This window comes from Neovison vison, chromosome 1 (genome assembly GCF_020171115.1).
Source record: "Neovison vison isolate M4711 chromosome 1, ASM_NN_V1, whole genome shotgun sequence".
Lineage (NCBI taxonomy): Eukaryota > Metazoa > Chordata > Mammalia > Carnivora > Mustelidae > Neogale > Neogale vison.
Window position 1 is genome coordinate 284,005,796 of NC_058091.1, and position 19,198 is coordinate 284,024,993.

Sequence of the window (19,198 nt, forward strand, 5' to 3'; positions counted from 1 at the left end):
ACCAGGCTTGTATCCGTATTCTCTGCTTCTGTCAGAGCACACACCTGACAATGCCCTCTTTGTCTCTTGCAGGTGAGAGAGTTTAACGGTCAGCATTTTATTTTGGAGGAAGCAATTACAGGAGATTTTGCTTTGGTGAAAGCGTGGAAGGCAGACCAAGCAGGAAACGTGATTTTCAGGTAGTATGATGGTTTAAAAAAAAAAAAAAAGATTAACAAATGCATGTCAGGAACTTTACATTTCCTAAATTATGATTAGAAAACAGTTATCTTGATGTGTTTGCTGTTTAAAAATTCACGTGAAAAGTAGCTTACAATCAAGCCCACAGGTCAGTGTGTGCATGATGTGGTGTACTTGGGGGAGTCTGTTCTGATTGGATGGTGCCCACATTGCACTGCTTGGTAGCTATTTTGAATCAATTTACCCTTGTGTATAGTCACGTACAAACTATTTTTTTCCATGTGTATTTTAGTTGCCAGGACAAGTTACAGTGTTGAGACATACTTAGCAAATGTGAGAAAAAGCACACAGTTGCATTTAATTTTTTTTTTTTTTAAGATTTTATTTATTTATTTGACAGAGAGAGATCACAAGCAGGCAGAGAGGCAGGCAGAGAGAGAGAGAGAGAGGAGGAAGCAGGCTCCCTGCTGAGCAGAGAGCCCGATGCGGGACTCGATCCCAGGACCCTGAGATCATGACCTGAGCCGAAGGCAGCGGCTTAACCCACTGAGCCACCCAGGCGCCCGCATTTAATTTTTTATATTGTTACTAATATGCATTACCTAAAATGTCTAAATTTTTTTGATATTCCTGAAAGATGCTGCTAACAACCATTTAGGTCTGTTCTTTTCCAGTCCTGTTGGTGGCTACTAGGAAATACTTAAGTAGGTTTTATCTGAAAAGTTGATTAATCTTGATGGTGCTTAACTTTCATTCTGTTACTTGGATAGCCACAGATATTAAGCCATAGGCTTAATAGATTTCAAAGTCTTTTGATTACCCTGAGCATACTAAATACCAAGTATTTAGTATGTTGGATTTTTACATTATATGGTTGTTTTGAAAATTGTACCATCTTTGAATATACATGTACAAGTCTTGAAGACTTTGCCTATTAGCTTACAGAAATAGTTTTCTTTCTTATAATACGGTCATTTACTGTTAGTAATAATTTTTATCTTTACTGAATCCACCTCTGGTGAGATCAGAGTTAAATTCTCAGTGACTATTCTCATGTTTTTGTTCATTTCTGAAGCTCTTATATGATATTAATGCTGTATTTGATTTTTTTGAATTCAACCAGGTTTTGATTACAACTGATCTTGGCAGTTACACATTTTGCATCATGCCTGCCTTACTTGATACCTTGGTGTAATGTTTGCAAAGTTTAGTTGCATTTTATTTTATTTTTAAAAATGTTTTATTTATTTATTTGACAGAACGAGAGATCATAAGTAGGCAGAGAGGCAGGCAGAGAAAGAGGGGGAAGCAGGCTCCCCACTGAGCAGAGAGCCCAGTGCTGGGCTAAATCCCAGGACCCTGAGACCATGACCTGAGCAGAAGGCAGAGGCTTAACCCACTGAGCCACCCAGGTGCCCTAGTTCAGTTGCATTTTAAAAAAGATGAATGAAATTGTATAGAAGCAAATGGAAATGAATGATCTAAACTATTTCCATGAGTTTATCATGGGTTTGGTTGCCTGGCTCTGTTATCTGAAGACTGCGTCGACTGAGCCTGTAGTTACTGATAGGAGATGAGCCTGCTCTTCAGCAATGGTCCCGTGACTCAGATTCTTAAGATTCTGGTTTCTAGGATGACCTTCACTGTTAATGGAACAATTGGTAAAAGGTCTGTCTAGGCCATTGTTTGGGCAGCCCTGCACACCTTTGCCTCTGGCCACACTGCCAGAGCTTTGGATGCTGGACATGCTGGATGAATCCAGCTTAGCAACCTGCGACAGTACCCAAGGACTTCTGTCTCAGGGACACACCTGTCTTTATATTTATCCTTGAATCTAAGTGAGATAAACATTGGTGGCCTAAAAACACCGGTAAAAGAGAGATATAATTCATTTCCCTTTATCAAATAAGCATTTATTTTATCAGCTTACACTCTCAGAAACAAAAAAAAGACCATTAAAATTTTTATGGATGGCAGTGAGTGATGCATTAACTTAAAAACTCGAGTGCAAAATCATCAGCAAAATTGGCACTTTCTGGAAATTTTTACACCTCAGGGTCTAATGTGGGTGTTGTACTTCAAAAAATTTCATTAGAGTTTGGTCCCCCGGAATGATCTTTGTAGATGACTCACACATTACCAATGAATGTTTCATTTTATCTCAGCAATAGGTTTCTCTTTAATAGATATAATTACTATACCTTCCCTCATATAAAGTACTGGGTACTTTTTTAATATTTAACAAGAGCAGGTTTGGTGAAATATATAACTGTAGAAACAAAGTGGGATCCCAGTTAAAAGATTTAGGCAAATTAGTTTTAAATAGAGTAGCTTTATTAATATCTATTTTATCTTTCTGTATGTGATCTATATGTTGAACATGAAAAATAGTCCCTCTTTCCTTCAACTCCATAGAATCTGTGATTGAGTGAAGTGGCCATTGCTTTTATTTATAAAATTATTTTAACACTTATGGAAAATATGATATATTCTTTTAAAAGTTCCATAGATTTTTAGTTTATAGAAATTCTTTTAATCTATAAAGCTGAGAGAAACTCTTCTTATTTTTGGTCTTCTTTTCCCACTCTCCCTGACTCCTAATATAGGAAAAGTGCAAGAAATTTCAATTTGCCAATGTGCAAAGCTGCAGAGACCACAGTGGTAGAGGTAAGAAAAGAGGTTATTTCTGCTTTCCAGAGGTTGCTTTTTAAGCTTGCTGTTACGTATTAGTTCAGAAAATATACAACAGTTCTTTGTCTTCTGGAGGGCAAACAATGACTCCTTTTAAATTTTGGATATCTAAGGATTCTGTTTAAATATGTATTAGTTGAGGGACACGATGAGGTGACTCTTATCAGTTAAGCATCTACTTTCAGTTCAAGTCATGATCCCAGGGTCATGGATCAAGTCCCACATCAGGCTCCCTGCTCCGTGGGGAACCTGCTTCTCCTCCTACCCTGCTGCTCACTCTCTCTCTGTCTCTCTGGCAGATAAATAAATAAAATCTTAAAGAAATATATGTGATAATTGAAATTTTACTGTAACATTGGCTTTCTGCTTGGGTAGGGTCTCACTGGAATGTTCTCTTTGGGATCAAGCCATGAGACTGGTTAGCTTATAACAGTCCTTTAGTACTTGAATAAAATAGGACTACTTAGGTAAAATTATAAGATGAATTTTTATATATAGAATCCCAGAAGAATAGTTGAATTGTATTATTATCTTACTGTGTTTGATACTATTAATTATTTAAGGAAGAAGGAGTGTAGTACAAGTAATTGCTTTGATGTGGTTCTGTTTGGAGCATTTGAATTAAGGAACTAAGTGGCTCTTCTTTGGACATCTCATGGTGTGGGAGATACTTCACTAATTCTAGAGCCTTTCTAGGGCTGCAGCTCTGGGACAAAAATAGGTGGCTTGCTACCCAAACATGCCATTTTGTTTATATGTATTTGAACCTGAAAGGAGACTGCAAAATGATTCTTAACTTGAGGCTTTGAGAATCACCCTGGAACCAAATTTTCATGAAAGTTTGAGATAGCTTGTCTTTGGGAGAGCTTTATAGGCACCTGTTATGGGATCTGGAAATGAGAATATATGTTTGAGGTTTTTCTCATGATGGTAGTGTTACTGTATGTGGCATCTTTGACTCCTTGCATACTTTTTGGCCAAGGTAGTATCTCATAGGGGCAGCATAGTGGTATTTTTGAAAAATCAAATGTTAGAATTCTGTTCCTCTCTTGAATAGTGAAGTATGTTATTTTTAAAGTTCTGGAGGATGTGGTACTTCCAACCCAGGCATGGTGGTTTCTTCTGAATTGGCTTTTGTGTATTTTCTGCATTCAAAATGGACAATGTGGTTTACTCTTGCTGTGTAATTTATTTTTTTTAATTTATTAAATCATCTTAATGACCTGTCCATGGCACATCTACCCACTACCACTGAAAAAAAGCCTATAACCTAGCTTAAAATAATTAGTAGTTTAACCGTGTTGATTTTCGTGCTTCTGTAACTCTTCCTGGAACTAACATTCCTTCTCTGAATACCAAGGGCATTATGCTTGGTTGTGGCTGAAGTTCTTTTTTTCTTCGTCTTTTATAATCTGGTTCTGAATTTCAGCCAATTTTATTTCTTCTAAGAACAGAAAATGACCCTCTAGTGTCTGAGAATCACTGTAGATAACTAGAAAAGGGAGGAGTTGTTTTTTTGTTTTGTTCTTTTGTTTTTGTTTTTGTTTTGCATAAGAGATAGGTAGGTCAATTCCCTTAACTGAGCCTGTAACTATGGTAAAGGCTAGCTCCCTCCTTCTCTGAGAACAGACATCTCTATCTGTGGCTGTACTCTTTTCTGCTAAACATAGACTCACTGTGGGATCCTTTTCCATACAGTATTTCCGTTAGCTACTCCCAATTGACTGTATCTGCAATGTCCAGCATGGTGGCCACTAGCACATGTGATGTTTAAAATTCAAATTAATTAAAATTAAGATAAAATTCATTTTCTCTTAAGTAGCTGCATAGGGCTCGTGACTACTGTCAATGATAGTGTCAACACATAGAACATCATCACTGTGAAAATTTGATTGGACAGAGCTTAGTTTTGATGATCAAGAGGAAATCTAATTTGTCACTCTATCTTAGGAATCTAAGCAAAACAGCTTTTAGGTAATGGATTATCCTAAGCTCCATGGTAGAAGAGGTCTATATGCTTATAACTTGAGTTATAAAAACTGTGTTCTCAAAAAAGGAAAATCATTTGGAATTAGGGATGGGAGTATTTTCTGATATGACGAGTCCATTTTGACTGTGACTTTTGTATTATTCTGATACTGGTGACTACTCTGGACCTCCAGCTCCTCCTGTTTGCTGTGTTCTGTGCACTGTGTTACCTGCATGGACCTCCTGGATTCTCTAATTCTCTTCTGTTCTGTCCTGCTTTATTTGATGCTGATCTTAATGGGATGGATGATTGTGAGCTGGTTTCTGCAGTGTGGTATCAAACAGGAATCTTAAGAGATCATCAATTACCCACATTCTTTCCTGCCTTCTAGTTATTAACAATAATAATAGCTATTGTTAATCAAGTATTTATTATGTATTAGTCACTGCTGTATTCTTTATGTACATTATTATTGTTGTAATCCTCATAATAATCTTATAAGGTAGGAACCAGTATTATCCTTATTTTACAGAAAAGAAATTTAATGTACAAAGAAGGTTAAATATGTGACCTGATGTCACACAGTTAACACAGCTAGGTAGACCCAGAATTACAGAGAGATTGATTCCAGGTATCTTCTCTTTTTCATTATTTTATGAAATACACTCAAATCATCATAAATGGATGATTTTTCAAACTTTTTGAAAGATACTGAATCTCTGGAAGTCATCCATTTCAATGATAACTATTAGAATCAAGCAGAGAGCTCTTTGGCTAATTTATTCCTCTCTCCTTTTCTTCCTTGCCAGTCATCCTGATCATGGTCTTTTTCTCCTCCACGACTATGTAGCTTGAAGCTGGCTTTGAGAAAAGCTTGTCCTGGGATCAGTAGCTCTCTGGGTCCGTTCAGTTTTCACCTCAGTTCATTCTATCTTGTAGCCTCTGTGAACCTTGCAGAGGTTCACATATTTCCCTTAAATATGGTAAATGTATGTTCTAGTATTTTCAGTCAAAAAATATTTTTGAGAACTCTCAGCTCATCTCCTCTCTCTTCTCAAAGACGAACTAGAGGACTTTTCTGAAGCAGAGCCTGGATTCCAGCCTGTCTTCCGAAGCTCCGGGCTGCTCTGTAGTGCAGCGTCTTTGCAGCCTTTTTGCCCCGTTTACGTCCTGTGATTTGATTTTTTAGGAGGGTAGAACTATAAATATCAATAATACTAATGATAGTTCCCTTAGGCATCCCAAAATTGTTTTTGGCCTTAGAAGCAGAGTGACAAAGGAACATACAATCGACTCTTGCTTTTTTTTTTCTCTTTCGTTCATAGTTTCTTCTCTAATTAATTTACAGTTAGTGTTTTCTGTCAAGAAGTAAACCAGTATGTTTATATCTTGAATTAAAGGGAGTATCCAGTTTGCTCTCAATATGAGTTATTTCCAGTTTCTCTAAGAGAGGAATATTCCTCCTTTCCAGAACACTTTTCCCTTTCCAGTTGAATAAAGCTAATGAGGTGACTGAGTGTGTCTGTTTTCCCCTTTAATAAAATCGATAGGAAGATCGCATTCATGTTTCTTAAAGCCTGCAGCCACTTGCATGCTTCACCTCAAAGTTGTGATCTGGTGAGTGCCCGTTGTACCGCCCGCCCTGCCTGCCATCACCCCCTTAAGGAACTGGGTGGCTACTGGGAAAAACAATACAAGTGGGTGCACATGTTGGCACACATGCCGGAAAGAGGTTTCTCTTTTCGGCCCAGACAGTGATATTTTTGGACCTCCGTCTCTTTGAGTGGGTGCAGTCGTCTTCCCTGATAAACTTCACAAGTTTAAGTGCAAAACCAGCCAGGGAATGACTCTTGGCATTGCATTCTGTGTGTATAATGAGAAGTGAGGACTGTCCTGTCTTCCTAAGGGAACTCATTTGGGTTTTGGAGGGGTCTTCTTAGCCTTCAATTCCCCATGAGCCCCTCTGCCAGTCTCCCTGGGTGCCTATCCCACCACTTTGGATTTTCCTTGGAAGTGACCTGTTTCTGCATTTTTTAAAAAGCACCTTATAATAGAAAACCCAGGGGGAGGGGTTGGAGTGCTTCAGTCAGGAGACTGTTGAGCTTTTGTCTCCTGCAAGCAGCCTGGCATGCCTGCTCTGTCAGAAAAGGTCGTCTGACTCAGCCACGGAAGGCTCTAGAGGCTGCTTGAGACGGAAACAACCCCGCTGGTTTCATCAGGGTTGTGCCGTGGCTGGTGTTAGAGGGCAGCATGGTTTACAGAGAGCCTCTTCTCTTTTAGCTGATTTCAGCTTTTAGTTAAAACAGTATATTTATGATCACAACTTGAATAGAATTATTTTTATGTTATTGACATTATGGTATATTTGCATATTTGCATATGAAAGACTTGCTTCATGCAACTATTGCGTGGGTATAGCCCATGTGGGTTAAGAAGCATAATAACACATTGAACACCTGTGAACCCACCTCAGGTGAGAATTAAAAGATTGCTCATATTGCTTCTCATCTGCCTGGGTCTCCTGCAGCCATCACCATTATCAGGAATGTGGTGTTTTATCAGTCCCTTTAAAAGATTTTATTTATTTATTTGTCAGAGAGAGGGAGAGAGAGCAAGCACGGGCAGGCAGAGGCAGAGGGAGAAGCAGGCTCCCCGCCGAGCAAGGAGCCCGATGTGGGACTCGATCCCAGGACGCTGGGATCATGACCTGAGCCGAAGGCAGCTGCTTAACCAACTGAGCCACCCAGGCGTCCCTTTAAAAAAAATGTACTAAGTTGTAAGATACGGACATATTGAAATTACTTCTTAGAGTGCTCTCCTAAAACTTGTGTCAGAAGAGGCAAGCTTTGGGAACTGTGACTTCTGTGTTCTGTGCTAATGCCTGGCACATGCCGTCTCTCCTTAGGAGATTAACTGGAGGAAAAAATGGCATGTGTGCCCGTCTGCTGAGCAGACGTGTGTCATTTCTGATTGGTGGGTGAGGAAGGGCGAAGATTAATTGCAGTATAAATGGTATTAAAAATTTTTGTTTTTGATGTTTATTATGAAGAATGATGAACCTGTGCAACAGTAAACAGAAGAGGATAGTGAAGCCCCCAGGAGCTCATCCCTCAGCGGCAATGACTGTCAGCCCATGGTCGTGGCCGCCTCATCTATATCCCCATGTCCCTGTTTCTCCTCCCCTTTATCATCTGTAAAGAAATACCAGATATTATATCTCAACCCCATTTTAAGGAGAGGCACTTTTCTAGCTTCTGGAAGTCCAGCAGTGACCAAACAGAGACGCACCCGCTCTCACAGAGCTTATGGTGCTGCTCAAGATAGACGTGCGGTATGTAAGGGAAGTATGCAGTATGCTGTATGTTGATATGTGTGAAGGAAAAAAACAAAATGCATGAAGAGTCACATGAAATGTCAGGAGAAGAAACTGAAGTTTCAGATAAGGGTCAGTGAAAGGCCTTCTGAGTAGAGACCCGTAGGAGGTCAGGACACCAGCTCTGCAGCTCCCGGAGTGGGAGCAGTGTAGGTGGTAGGAGTAGCGGTGGAAAGGCGTGTGGCGAGAGTATTCCTGGTGGATACATTAATTGGCCTGCTTGGTGGAGATTAAATGTTCACAGAATCCACTGAAGTGATTAAGTCATGTCACTAAAATCCACTGTTTTCCAACCTTTGAGGACGAGGGAGGACCTACTCTCCCTTGTTCGTTGCAGGGTGGTAGGCTGAGGAGCCTCCCATTAAGGTAGCGTTCTCCAGGGGGAGTAGCAATGCCTCCTTCTGAGGCTATGGGAAATAGGATTTGTATTTTTAGTTCACTTTGTAATAATGCCCAAGAGATGATTAGGCGTAAGTCTGGCTTTAAAACTCTGAGATGAATGGAGAATGGTTCTAAGATTGGAGCCTCCTGGCTCTTGTGACTCTCTGGCCTTGTTTGGAGAACTTTGCATTGATAACTCCTCGTGAATTATCTTAGCAGAAGTGATCAAACTGGTTGTTACTTCACTTTACAATTAGAAGGTTGGAACACAGTGGATTTTAGTGACATGACTTAATCACTTCAGTGGATTCTGTGAACATTTAATCTCCACCAAGCAGGCCAATTAATGTATCCATGTTTTTAGAGACTTTGGTTATCTTCCTTCCTGCTTTAGAGAACACACAAATGCCGGAGGGATAAACATAATTCCTTTCCTCATAAGTGTCTTTTATCCTTAATCTTGACATTGCTAATGCCTTTTGATATTATGGCTTTTAAAGCAGTGAAACTCATAACTTTTGCAAGAGACTGTAAAAAGAAAAAACATAGGTATAAACAGAAAAAAATTAAAGCTTCTCTCACATAAGACAAGCACTTCTAACCAGTTAAGAGACCTCATTAGACAGATTCAGTTTGGAGCACACGTATCTTTAGGCAGGCTACTAGTGGTCACCCCTGTATGGAATTCATTCACACACACAAATCTCTGATTGATATGTGGAAACATGATATTTACGAGAAACTGAGTAGACTGTCAAGTTGGACATTGACAGTGTGAGACATAATATGCTAAGTATCTCCTACTGCCCATAAGTATTTACCTGGTAAAACTCTACTTCAGTTAGTTAACTAGAATGAGGACAGCGCGAAACTATTACTTGATCCACCTGGGCCAGTTGAGTTGAACACTTGACACAAATTCTTCTTTCAAAAGGGCAGGGAGGGGGCCGCCTGGGTGGCTTAGTGGCTTAAGCCTCTGCCTTCGGCTCAGGTCGTGGTCCTAGGGTCCTGGGATCGAGCCCCACATCAGGCTTTCTGCTCAGCAGGGAGCCTGCTTCCCCTGTCTCTCTGCTTGCCTCTCTGCCTACTTGTGATTTCTGTCTGCCAAATAAATAAATAAAATCTTATAAAAATAAAAAGGAAGGGAGAGGTAAGAGAGCTATTTGATACAATATAGAAAGAACAAATGACCTTCTTTCCTCCAACCCTCATGAACCCTGGCAGAATGCAGTGGCTTGCCCAGGTGTTAACTTTGGGGATGGTTGTGGTAAGCAGTGGGTGTCATTTACATTGATTTTTGGTTATAGACCTGTTAAATTATGTAATATCTTTTTTAAAAAAAAAGTCAGCTGAACTGACTGAACTGATCAACTCTACATACTTCAAAGTAATAAAGTATTTAAAGATCATTTATGATTACTAAAGACTATTGAATTTTTATGAAATGCTACATTGGTTTGAAAATATATGAATGCTAATGAAGATATATTTAATGAAGACAAATTGTAGTTGAGTGTTTTGGCAAAAAATAACCTCAGTAGGAGAATTACTATTATGTTAACTCTGTCCACCAAAGAAGCAGTAAATATTTTTTTAAAAATGGATTTGGTGAATGCCTGGTGATAACTTTACTGCTTTCTTTCTTTTTTTTTTTTTTTGCATACTCTTATAGATTACTAAATATAATTCTTAGACTAATGACCATTTACGTCCAGAAGAATAGCAGAATAGAAACATGGTTTATTGATGATAAAAATATATTAAATCAAGTGCTAATCCTGACATTTTATTTCTTGTTGCTTGGTAACAATGCAGCAGCCATGTGAGAGAGTTCCATTATCTCAGGTACAATGGACTTCATTGCATTGTGGGGTAGAAATACCAATTACAGCAAGTCATTCGTATGCCATTATCCTTACAAAATTTTGGTGCTATTTTTTAATGTTAGTGCAGAGATCCTGAAAGTCATTTAATAACACATGGATGGATATTTTATTTTGATGGATTGGTGAATTTTATTCTATTTTTGGCTTTTTGATTTTGTGTCTATTTATAATTTTTGAGAGTTCACAAATTTGCATTTTACCAACTTGCGCTGTATAAACTTAGGCTTTTACATTTTACTGTAAGTACGTATATTCTAAAGGATGCTTCATTAACTCTAAGTGAACATTTTTTATCCATGACCACCTAGGGAAGGGAAAAATATCTGGGCAAAATTTTTTGCCTCATGAGAAATAATCAGGGTATATTCCTCATCCTTCTATAATACAAAACATTCCTAGTTTAGCACCTGCTTCAGGAAAAAAACAAAAAAACAAACCCCGTGGAACCAGTACAATTCATGTTAAATGAAAGACTGATTTGTATTTTATGTAACTGTGTATGTTCTATATACTGTTAGCTCACAGTTATTATTTAAAAGGGTTGCAGAACTTTAGCCCATGGCCTCTTTTTGTACCACACAGAGTTGAGAATGTTTTTATATTGTCAAAGTGTTATTAAAAAAAGAAGATTATGTGGCAGAGTCCACAAAGCCTGATGTATTAACTGGACTTCACAGAACAAGTTTGTAGACTCTTAATGTATAGTATGGTTTTCATTTCTGTAGTCTGAATATCTTAAGTGTCACTCAGTATTATTTCTTAAAAGACCCAAGGGGTTCAAGTAGAACTGAAATAGACTAATAACTGCAAAAAAAAAAATCAATGGAAAATTAAATTGAATAATAAGAATTTGTGTGGTAGTGAAATGAATGTGCAGTTTGGCAGGTCTTTCTTGGGGGCAACCATAATGAAAGGAATATCAGACAAAACAACTTGTGTATCTGTCCACAGTTGTTACAATTTCTTTGAAATCTCAGTGCCTTTGTCCGTAAATCTGACTTTCGTATTATCATGAATCAACGGACTGATTCAATTAGAAGCATCTTGCCTTGGGGCACCTGGGTGGCTCAGTGGGTTGGGGCCTCTGCCTTCGGCTCAGGTCATGATCCCAGAGTCTTGGGATCGAGTCCTGGGATTGAGCCCTGTATTGGGCTCTCTGCTCAGCAGGGAGCCTGCTTTCTCCTCTCTCTCTGCCTACTTCTCTGCCTGCTTGTGATCTCCGTCTGTCAAATAAGTAAATAAAATCTTTAAAAAAAAAAAAAAGAAGAAGAAGCATCTTGCCTTTTCCTGCCTGTTTGACTTGTCTTATTCCTGAGGGCTACTTTCTTATGTCTGTAGCGCAGCCAGGTGAATGTCGGTACCTCAAGACTTCTCTAGCCGGAGCCATGCAGCTGCAGCTCCCGCTGTCTGGCTGGAGTTGGAGTCATCCTGGGTTCCTGGCATTGGGAGGGACCCTACAGCCCTGGGCTTTCATCTTCTCTGGAGCTGTACCCTCTGCTTCCCGGAGAGCGGGAGGACGAGAAGTAGAGAGACTTTGGGCATGGTGAGGCCGATTTTCTCAGCCTTTCGAACTCTGGCTTTTAGCTTCCTGTTTTCTTTTTAGTCAGAAACACACTTAGGATTTGTCTGGTTATTTCTTAACTTGTTGGTAAGGTAAATTGGGAGATCAGGGACTAAACCAGGGCAGCCCTCTGCTTTCTTGTATAGCACTGGTCCTCGGAAGCGATAGAGAAAGCTGGAACCAGCCTTATGTATTCTGGTGACAAGAGGCAAAAGTCAGTTACGTTAAATAGATTTACTTACCTCCTCTTTCCTGTAAACAGAAGCTCAGAAAATTCCATACCTAGGTGGCATTTCTGCAGTACCATACATTTTATATCACTTACTGTTTGTGTCATGCTGTGTGTTTTTCAAAGTACTTTCACATATATTCACTCATTTCATCTTATCACCAGATGACATAGGAGGAGAGGCACTTTTGTTACAACATTACAAATGAGCAAACTGAGATATGGGTAGGTTTCTAGGACTAGGTCACTAGGAAGTTGAATGATCTAAAGAAAAAGACTCTTGGAAGACTTGGTTGAAGTCCTGACTTTCCAAGCTCCATCTGCCATTGGCAGGCTATGAAGACTACCAAGGCTTTATTTTGGAGATGCTTATCAGTAAGAATTGTAAAATTGAAAATGTAGGTAGGTAGGTATGTGGGGTTTTACAGGAGGTAGGACTTCAGCACAAATGACAGGGTCACAGTTGTAGCCTGGGTCCTGTGTGTGGAATGGCTTTTACGATGGCACGAAGGAAGGCAGGGTGACTAGTGAGGAGATGACTGCACTGTCCAGGCAAGAGGTGATGGTGGACTGCAGGTGGGAAAGGGAGATGGACTCGAAGTAGACAGTATTATAGGAGAGGAATCCGTCAGACTTGCTGACTCACTGGTTATGGGGTGCTGGGTAGAGGAAAGGCAGGGATTAAAATAACTCCTCGACCTGACTAGAGCAGTGGTGTGCCACTTCCTGAGATAGGAAACCTGGTAAACAAGGGTTCTGCTAGGGGTGAGTTGGCTTTTTTAGGCATTCAGGTGGTAACTTTACAGGTGTCCCTGGACACGTATGTATGGTGCCCAGTGAAGAGGTCTGGAAGGGATTGTGCTGTTGGGAATGATCTACATGTATTTGATAATTAGTCATGAAATGGGGAAGACCCCTTAGGGAAAGAAGTCCTGGGACTAAGCCCTTAGGAGTCTCAGTCTCAGAGTCTCAGAGTCTCTTTGTTTTTATTATTTCTTTTTATGAACAGAATCTGAGATTCAGAATTGTATCTTTGTCTCTCACTAGCATTGCGACTTGGGACAAATTACTTTAGAATTTGAGCTTCTTTATAGTATCTCCTATCTGCCCATTTCATGGAGAACAGTGGTAAAGGGCATTTGAATATATTTTCTAAACCTTTCAAGGGCTATGTGCTCTCCTTGATCCCTCCTGCTGCTTTAGTCAGTAAACCTCAGATGACTGCCAGTGTTCTCATTGACCCAGTGAGGATGACTTTGGAACTCTGTGTAGTGGGTGGCAGCTGGCAAGGCTTACCCTCCTTATCCTTGCCACGTCTTCCAAATTTCTTGAGATCAAGGGAATGAAAATTCCTAACATCCCCAATTTCTAAAATCTTAACCTAGTTATCAAAAAACTAGCCTAGATTGTACTTCAAATATATTGTTAACTTTAATCTTCAGTAAATTACGTAATATTTAAGGCTTATTAAAATCAACCTGAATATGTTGATCTTTTCATTCAAAAACTGTGATGACTTTTAAGGGGAACGTCATGGATACCTTGAAGAAAGGAAGGTTCTTACAAATCTGTCAATAGCATAAGTCGCATATGCTCAAAAATTGATGACCTTCTTAGCTGTCGGGTTTTAAATGAAGCATTAGTTAATGACTTACTCATCTCTTTTTGTACTTTGGTCCGAAGATTTCAAATACTTTGACTTGGGTTGAAAACTGAAGTTTGCGCCTGGGTGGCTCAGTGGGTTGGGCCGCTGCCTTCAGCTCGGGTCATGATCCCAGAGTTCTGGGATCGAGTCCCGCGTCGGGCTCTCTGCTCGGCAGGGAGCCTGCTTCCTCCTCTCTCTCTCTGCCTGCCTCTCTGCCTACTTGTGATCTCTCTCTGTCAAATGGATAAATAAAATCTTTAAAAAAAAAAACAAAAAAAAAAAAACAAAAACAAAACAAAAAAAAACTGAAGTTTGTTCCCTGAGGAAATTGGCTTGTGCTGACTATCCAGCTTGACTTCTTTTGAATGAAAGTAACATTTATTATTCTTTTGGAAGCAGGAGAAACAAAATGAATAAAGGGGGACTCAGATATTCATGGATGATTTATGTTCAACCATGGGCATACCACTGCCTGCAAACACCAGAGGGACTAAGTGTTTAAAAATAGATACTTTCCATATTCCTTAGGATGGAGCACACAGTTACATAGAAATAAGTAAGACTGCAGGTGTGTTTTCAGTGCTTCCTTATGAAAGCTTTGCCTTATTGAATTTTTACAAACTCATGAAAAAAAAGTATGTCTCATTTTGTTTGTTTTTAGAAGAAAAGGTTTGAAACAGTTGCTTAATTTGGGAAAAATAATGAAAGATTAGAAAACAAGTTATTAGAATAACTTAACTGCTAGAAAGTAATGGTTTTCTGCTCTGTGGTTCATTCCATGACAAAACCAAGACCACTCAGGTCCAAGAATGTAGGTCAATTCTTCCATTCAGAAATTTAACATTAGGACATAGTTTCTGTCACTAAATAACTAAGTCCACATTTAATTGCTTTGAAGAGAATTTTAGATCCAAATCCTATGGGAGGGAATTTAAACAGGAATGTGAAAAACTCTGGTATCTTTTTCATGCTTTCTGTGAAAAGGAGCTGGGTTATTCATTTAAAGAAGCTATTTTAGTTTCCTTAATAATTGGGGGGAAATGATACAGGTTTTGCCTTGTATTGTGAAAAAGTTCTTTTCAGTTTCGAATTTCATTTTAGATTTTGGAAAAGCTTTGCTGGCATAGACAAAACTTGGGGAAGAAAAATTCATCGTTATCAAACTCAGAAAAATAACAGGTTGACTATTAAAAGCTACGGGATTAAAGCTGTTGAACTTGAAAGTTTTTGTATAATTTAAATTTCTCTCAGTTTGAGGAATTTATTCGTCATTCATTTTGAGAGTTGGCATCTCAGAAGTGGAATTAGACCTTTAGAAATAAAGGAAGTATTAAATAGAATTTTAAAAGCAGTTCTATAAATTCATTCCTGCTACAAAAGGTTTTTTAGCCAAAAACTTACTAACTTTTCCCCCAGTGCTTTTGGCATTATGTTTGCATCCAAGAAGTTTTTATTTTTCTTCTTTGTTGGTTCATATTTTTTAGTATACAGAGTAGCATTTTACATGCAGATTGATGAGAACTAGGTTTTATAAAAATGTAGGAAAATAATAGAATGGAAAGCTTTTCTTCATGAAATTCATTCCTAGGAAGTAGAAGGGGCCATAGAATGGTCTAGGTAGAATGAATACAGCTAAGGTATGCCTTACACAGAATGCAGTAGACTCTGTCCCTGAAATATTTCCAGCACTGAAAATAGCAGGTGAAGGAGTTACAGACTTGTAATAATACAAATAACAACAGAGGGAACAAGTACTGTTTATGCCATGCCCTTAAGTGCAGAGCACTTTACATCATCCGTTATAATTATCCATTGAGTTAAGTTTTATTATCCTTACTTTACAGAGGAGAGAAATGAGGATAGGGAAAATTTTTATCCAAACACACTTCTTTCTGCCTTCAAAGCTGATGTGCTTAAGCAAAAGTAAAGGGTAGATGTATTTTAAGGTACATTTTGTTTTATACTTTGCAGTATTAACGTTTTATTTTAGTTTACTACCTCCTTACTGGCAGGGTCGTAGATCTTTAGTGAATTGAATTTTTTAGTCAACTAAATATAGCTGCAGGACAAAGTGAATGCTTCCATAAACACAAAATTAGAAATCATTCAGTATATTAACCTCTTAAAACTTTTAAAATAAGATGGTCCCCTAATAGCTATAAAATGAGAGCCTTCACATTTGGGGAGCTACAATGGTTTTCCTCCAATGAGAATGAGGTGGATTAGTGTCATACAATGGTCCGATTCTAAGAAATTTTAGGATTCTATATAATAACTATTGGCAATGATTATTTACTTAAAAACTACAGACGGCCCCCCTCCCCATCCATAGCTTTACTCTGCACAGTTTCGGTTACCTGTGGTTCGTCTAGAAGCAGATGACCCACCTTCTGACGGTCAGTAGTAGCCTAATGCTACATCAAAATGCCTACGTCATTCACCTCACTTTATGCTCTCAAGCAGGGTGACTATAGTACAATATTTTGAGAGAGAGACCACATTCACATAACATTTATTACAGCATAGTATTATACTTCTATTTCATTATTAATTGTTATTAATCTCCTACTATGCCTAATTTAGAAATTAAACTTTATCAAGGTAAGCATGTATAGAAATATACATGTATATAGGGTTTGGTCTATCTGTAGTTCATGCATCCACTGGGATTTTGGAACACATCCCTCACTACTGTAGCACTTCCAGTTTCTTGGCTGGCATCTGAGGAGCCTGGAAGTCACCAAGCCTGTCCTTACAATAAGAAAAAAACTGAACAAACTGAAAATCAGCAGTGTTTCTTATATATTCATCAGGGAATTGAGGTTGCAAGGAAAACCATTGCCTCCAAAATGGGGACAAACAGGCTGATACAGAGAATCATAGCATACTGGAGGAGAAACCGAGGAGCAAAAATCTCTATGGGAACCAGCACTCGGGTAGGAAACCCTAAACTAACTGATGAATTGCAGGAGGCTCAGTGTGGACAAGCCCGAGAGTTAAAAACTTTGAGGTGGCCGCATCTTGGGTGGGGTAGGGCGTACTTGCCTGGGTTTTACCTCCAGGATTTCTAGCAGATTCTTGCAATAAACATTGGAGAAAAATCTTGTGCTTCTGGCAGGAGGACGGGGAAGTAGCCGTTTTGAAATAGACCTAGAGTATTCTCATTATCTTCTTCTTGACAAGGCCTGCCTTCAAGAGGAACATTTTCACTAGAGCCTAACTGACCTGGGGAAAAGGAAATACTCAACTCCAGTTCTCTCTAGCCTTCCAGGTATGGGAAGGGGAATGACCAACCCTGCCCCCCTTTCATCTTCCTTTCTCTCTTAAGGAGAGAGAAACCACAAAATTGAGAGTCACTAGTGAAGGTCACACTAGTTGGGGGGCAAAGTCTCACTAGAAGGCAGACCTAGTCACAAAACTGTGGATGCTTCCCTGGCTTCCCTACCTTCACAGTAGCTCCCACACAGTAGAGTTCCTATATCATGATAGGGAAATAAAACAGAAAGATCTTCCTACCTCAGACCTTATTTTAGAAGCAGTCTCTAGGGAAATCTAGAGACAACAGAGGACACAAAAAAGCAAGGACATCACAGAAAAATTTAGCCTCTGACACCTACAGCGACAGCAAACAGTAAATACAACCTGAACGCCGGCCCACCATAAGGGCCTGTTTACCTCAGGTTCATTTACCCAGTACATCGTGTCTGGCTTTCAACAAAAATTTTAAAGCATACTAAAGGCAAACAACACTGTTTGAAGACGAAAACCCACTTTTACTATAAAGACAGATAGATTAAAAGTGAAGGGGTAGAGAAAGAAATTCCATGCTCACACTAATCAGTCACAATAACCGTGGAGTAGCTGTATTCCCCTTGGACAAGCAGATTTCAGAGCTAGGGATATTATCAGGAGTAGAGAGACATTCCATGATGACAAAGGGACCAATTCTTTATGAAAACATAACAATCCTCAGTGAGCGTGCAGTGGCAGTTGTTTTTTTTTTTTTTTAATATTTTATTTATTTATTTGACAGACAGAGATCACAAGTAGGCAGAGAGGCAGGCAGAGAGAGAGAGGAGGAGGAAGGTGCCCTGCTGAGCAGAGAGCCCGACGTGGGGCTCGATCCCAGGACCCTGAGATCATGACCTGAGCTGAAGGCAGAGGCTTTAACCCACTGAACCACCCAGGCGCCCCATGGCAGTTGGTTTTTGTTCCTGCTATTTCCCCCCATATTCCCAGTACTCGCCTCGTCTTGACGTCTAGAGATACCAGCACTAGCTGCCCATGCCATCTTTTAGCTCTTTGGACCCCAGCTCTGTGAAGCCTCTTTCCCAAGCACCAGTTCTAGTCACTGCTTTTGTTCCCTCTCGGACTTACTAAATTGGTGTCACTTCCATGCTTTTTTGCCTTTTCAGATCTCTACTTTCTTATTTAAATTCGCTTTATTAAAATAACTGACAAAAATTAACTCAAAGTGGAGCACAGGCCTAAATATAAAATGCAAAATTATAAAACTCCTTGACTATAACTAAGAGAATACCTAGATGACCTTGGGTTTGGCAGTGTCTTTTTAGATACAACACCGAAAACAATCCATGGCCAAAGATCTGTATAAACACCTCACCAAAGACAGTATACATATGGCAAATAAGCAACATCATATGTCTTTAGAGAATTTCAGATTCAAACAATGAGGTAGAACTATCCCCCTTATTAGAGTGGCTAAAATCCCAAACAGTGACAACACCAAATTCTAGAGAGAATGGAAATATGGGAATGTTCCTTCATTGCTGGTAAGAATGCAAAATGTAAAACTGCTTTCAAAGACAATTTGGCATTTTCTAGCAAAACTAAACATGCTCTTAACGTGTAATTCAGCAACTGCACTGCTTGGTACTAACCCACTCTGCTGCTTGTAACCCTTCCTGAAAGATTAATAAATTCCTTGTTTTTTGTTTGTTTCCCTATAGATTATATTGTGAGCTTGTTTCATGCTCTCAGTCTGAGCCATAGTTGAATTTGGTATTTGGTTTCTTGTAATTTTTCTTCCGATATCCAAGTACCACTTTCCAGGTATTGTGTGCAGACTTTTACAAGGAAATAAAAGTTTTATTCTTTCAAGAGGTTACTGCACATGTGACCACATAGAGATAAAAACAACACTTCACTTAAATATGGGATGTGGATAGTTGGCTAGAAATCCATTCTAGGTGCATGTTGAGTCAAGTTTGAAGCTTACCAAAACAACAAATCCGAGTTGTTTGGGAATATAGTAAAAAACAT

The 19,198-nt window shown here is 39.1% G+C and overlaps 1 protein-coding gene across 1 annotated transcript in view; it reads left to right on the forward strand.

Moving 5' to 3' along the window:
• OXCT1 (3-oxoacid CoA-transferase 1) overlaps window positions 1-19,198 on the forward strand; it is a 120,824-nt gene that overhangs the window by 26,209 nt on the left and 75,417 nt on the right. Inside the window, exons 6-7 of the mRNA XM_044232420.1 lie at window positions 73-179; window positions 2,787-2,847. Of these exons, the coding sequence (XP_044088355.1) occupies window positions 73-179; window positions 2,787-2,847 (168 nt within the window). The remainder of the gene's footprint in view (window positions 1-72; window positions 180-2,786; window positions 2,848-19,198) is intronic.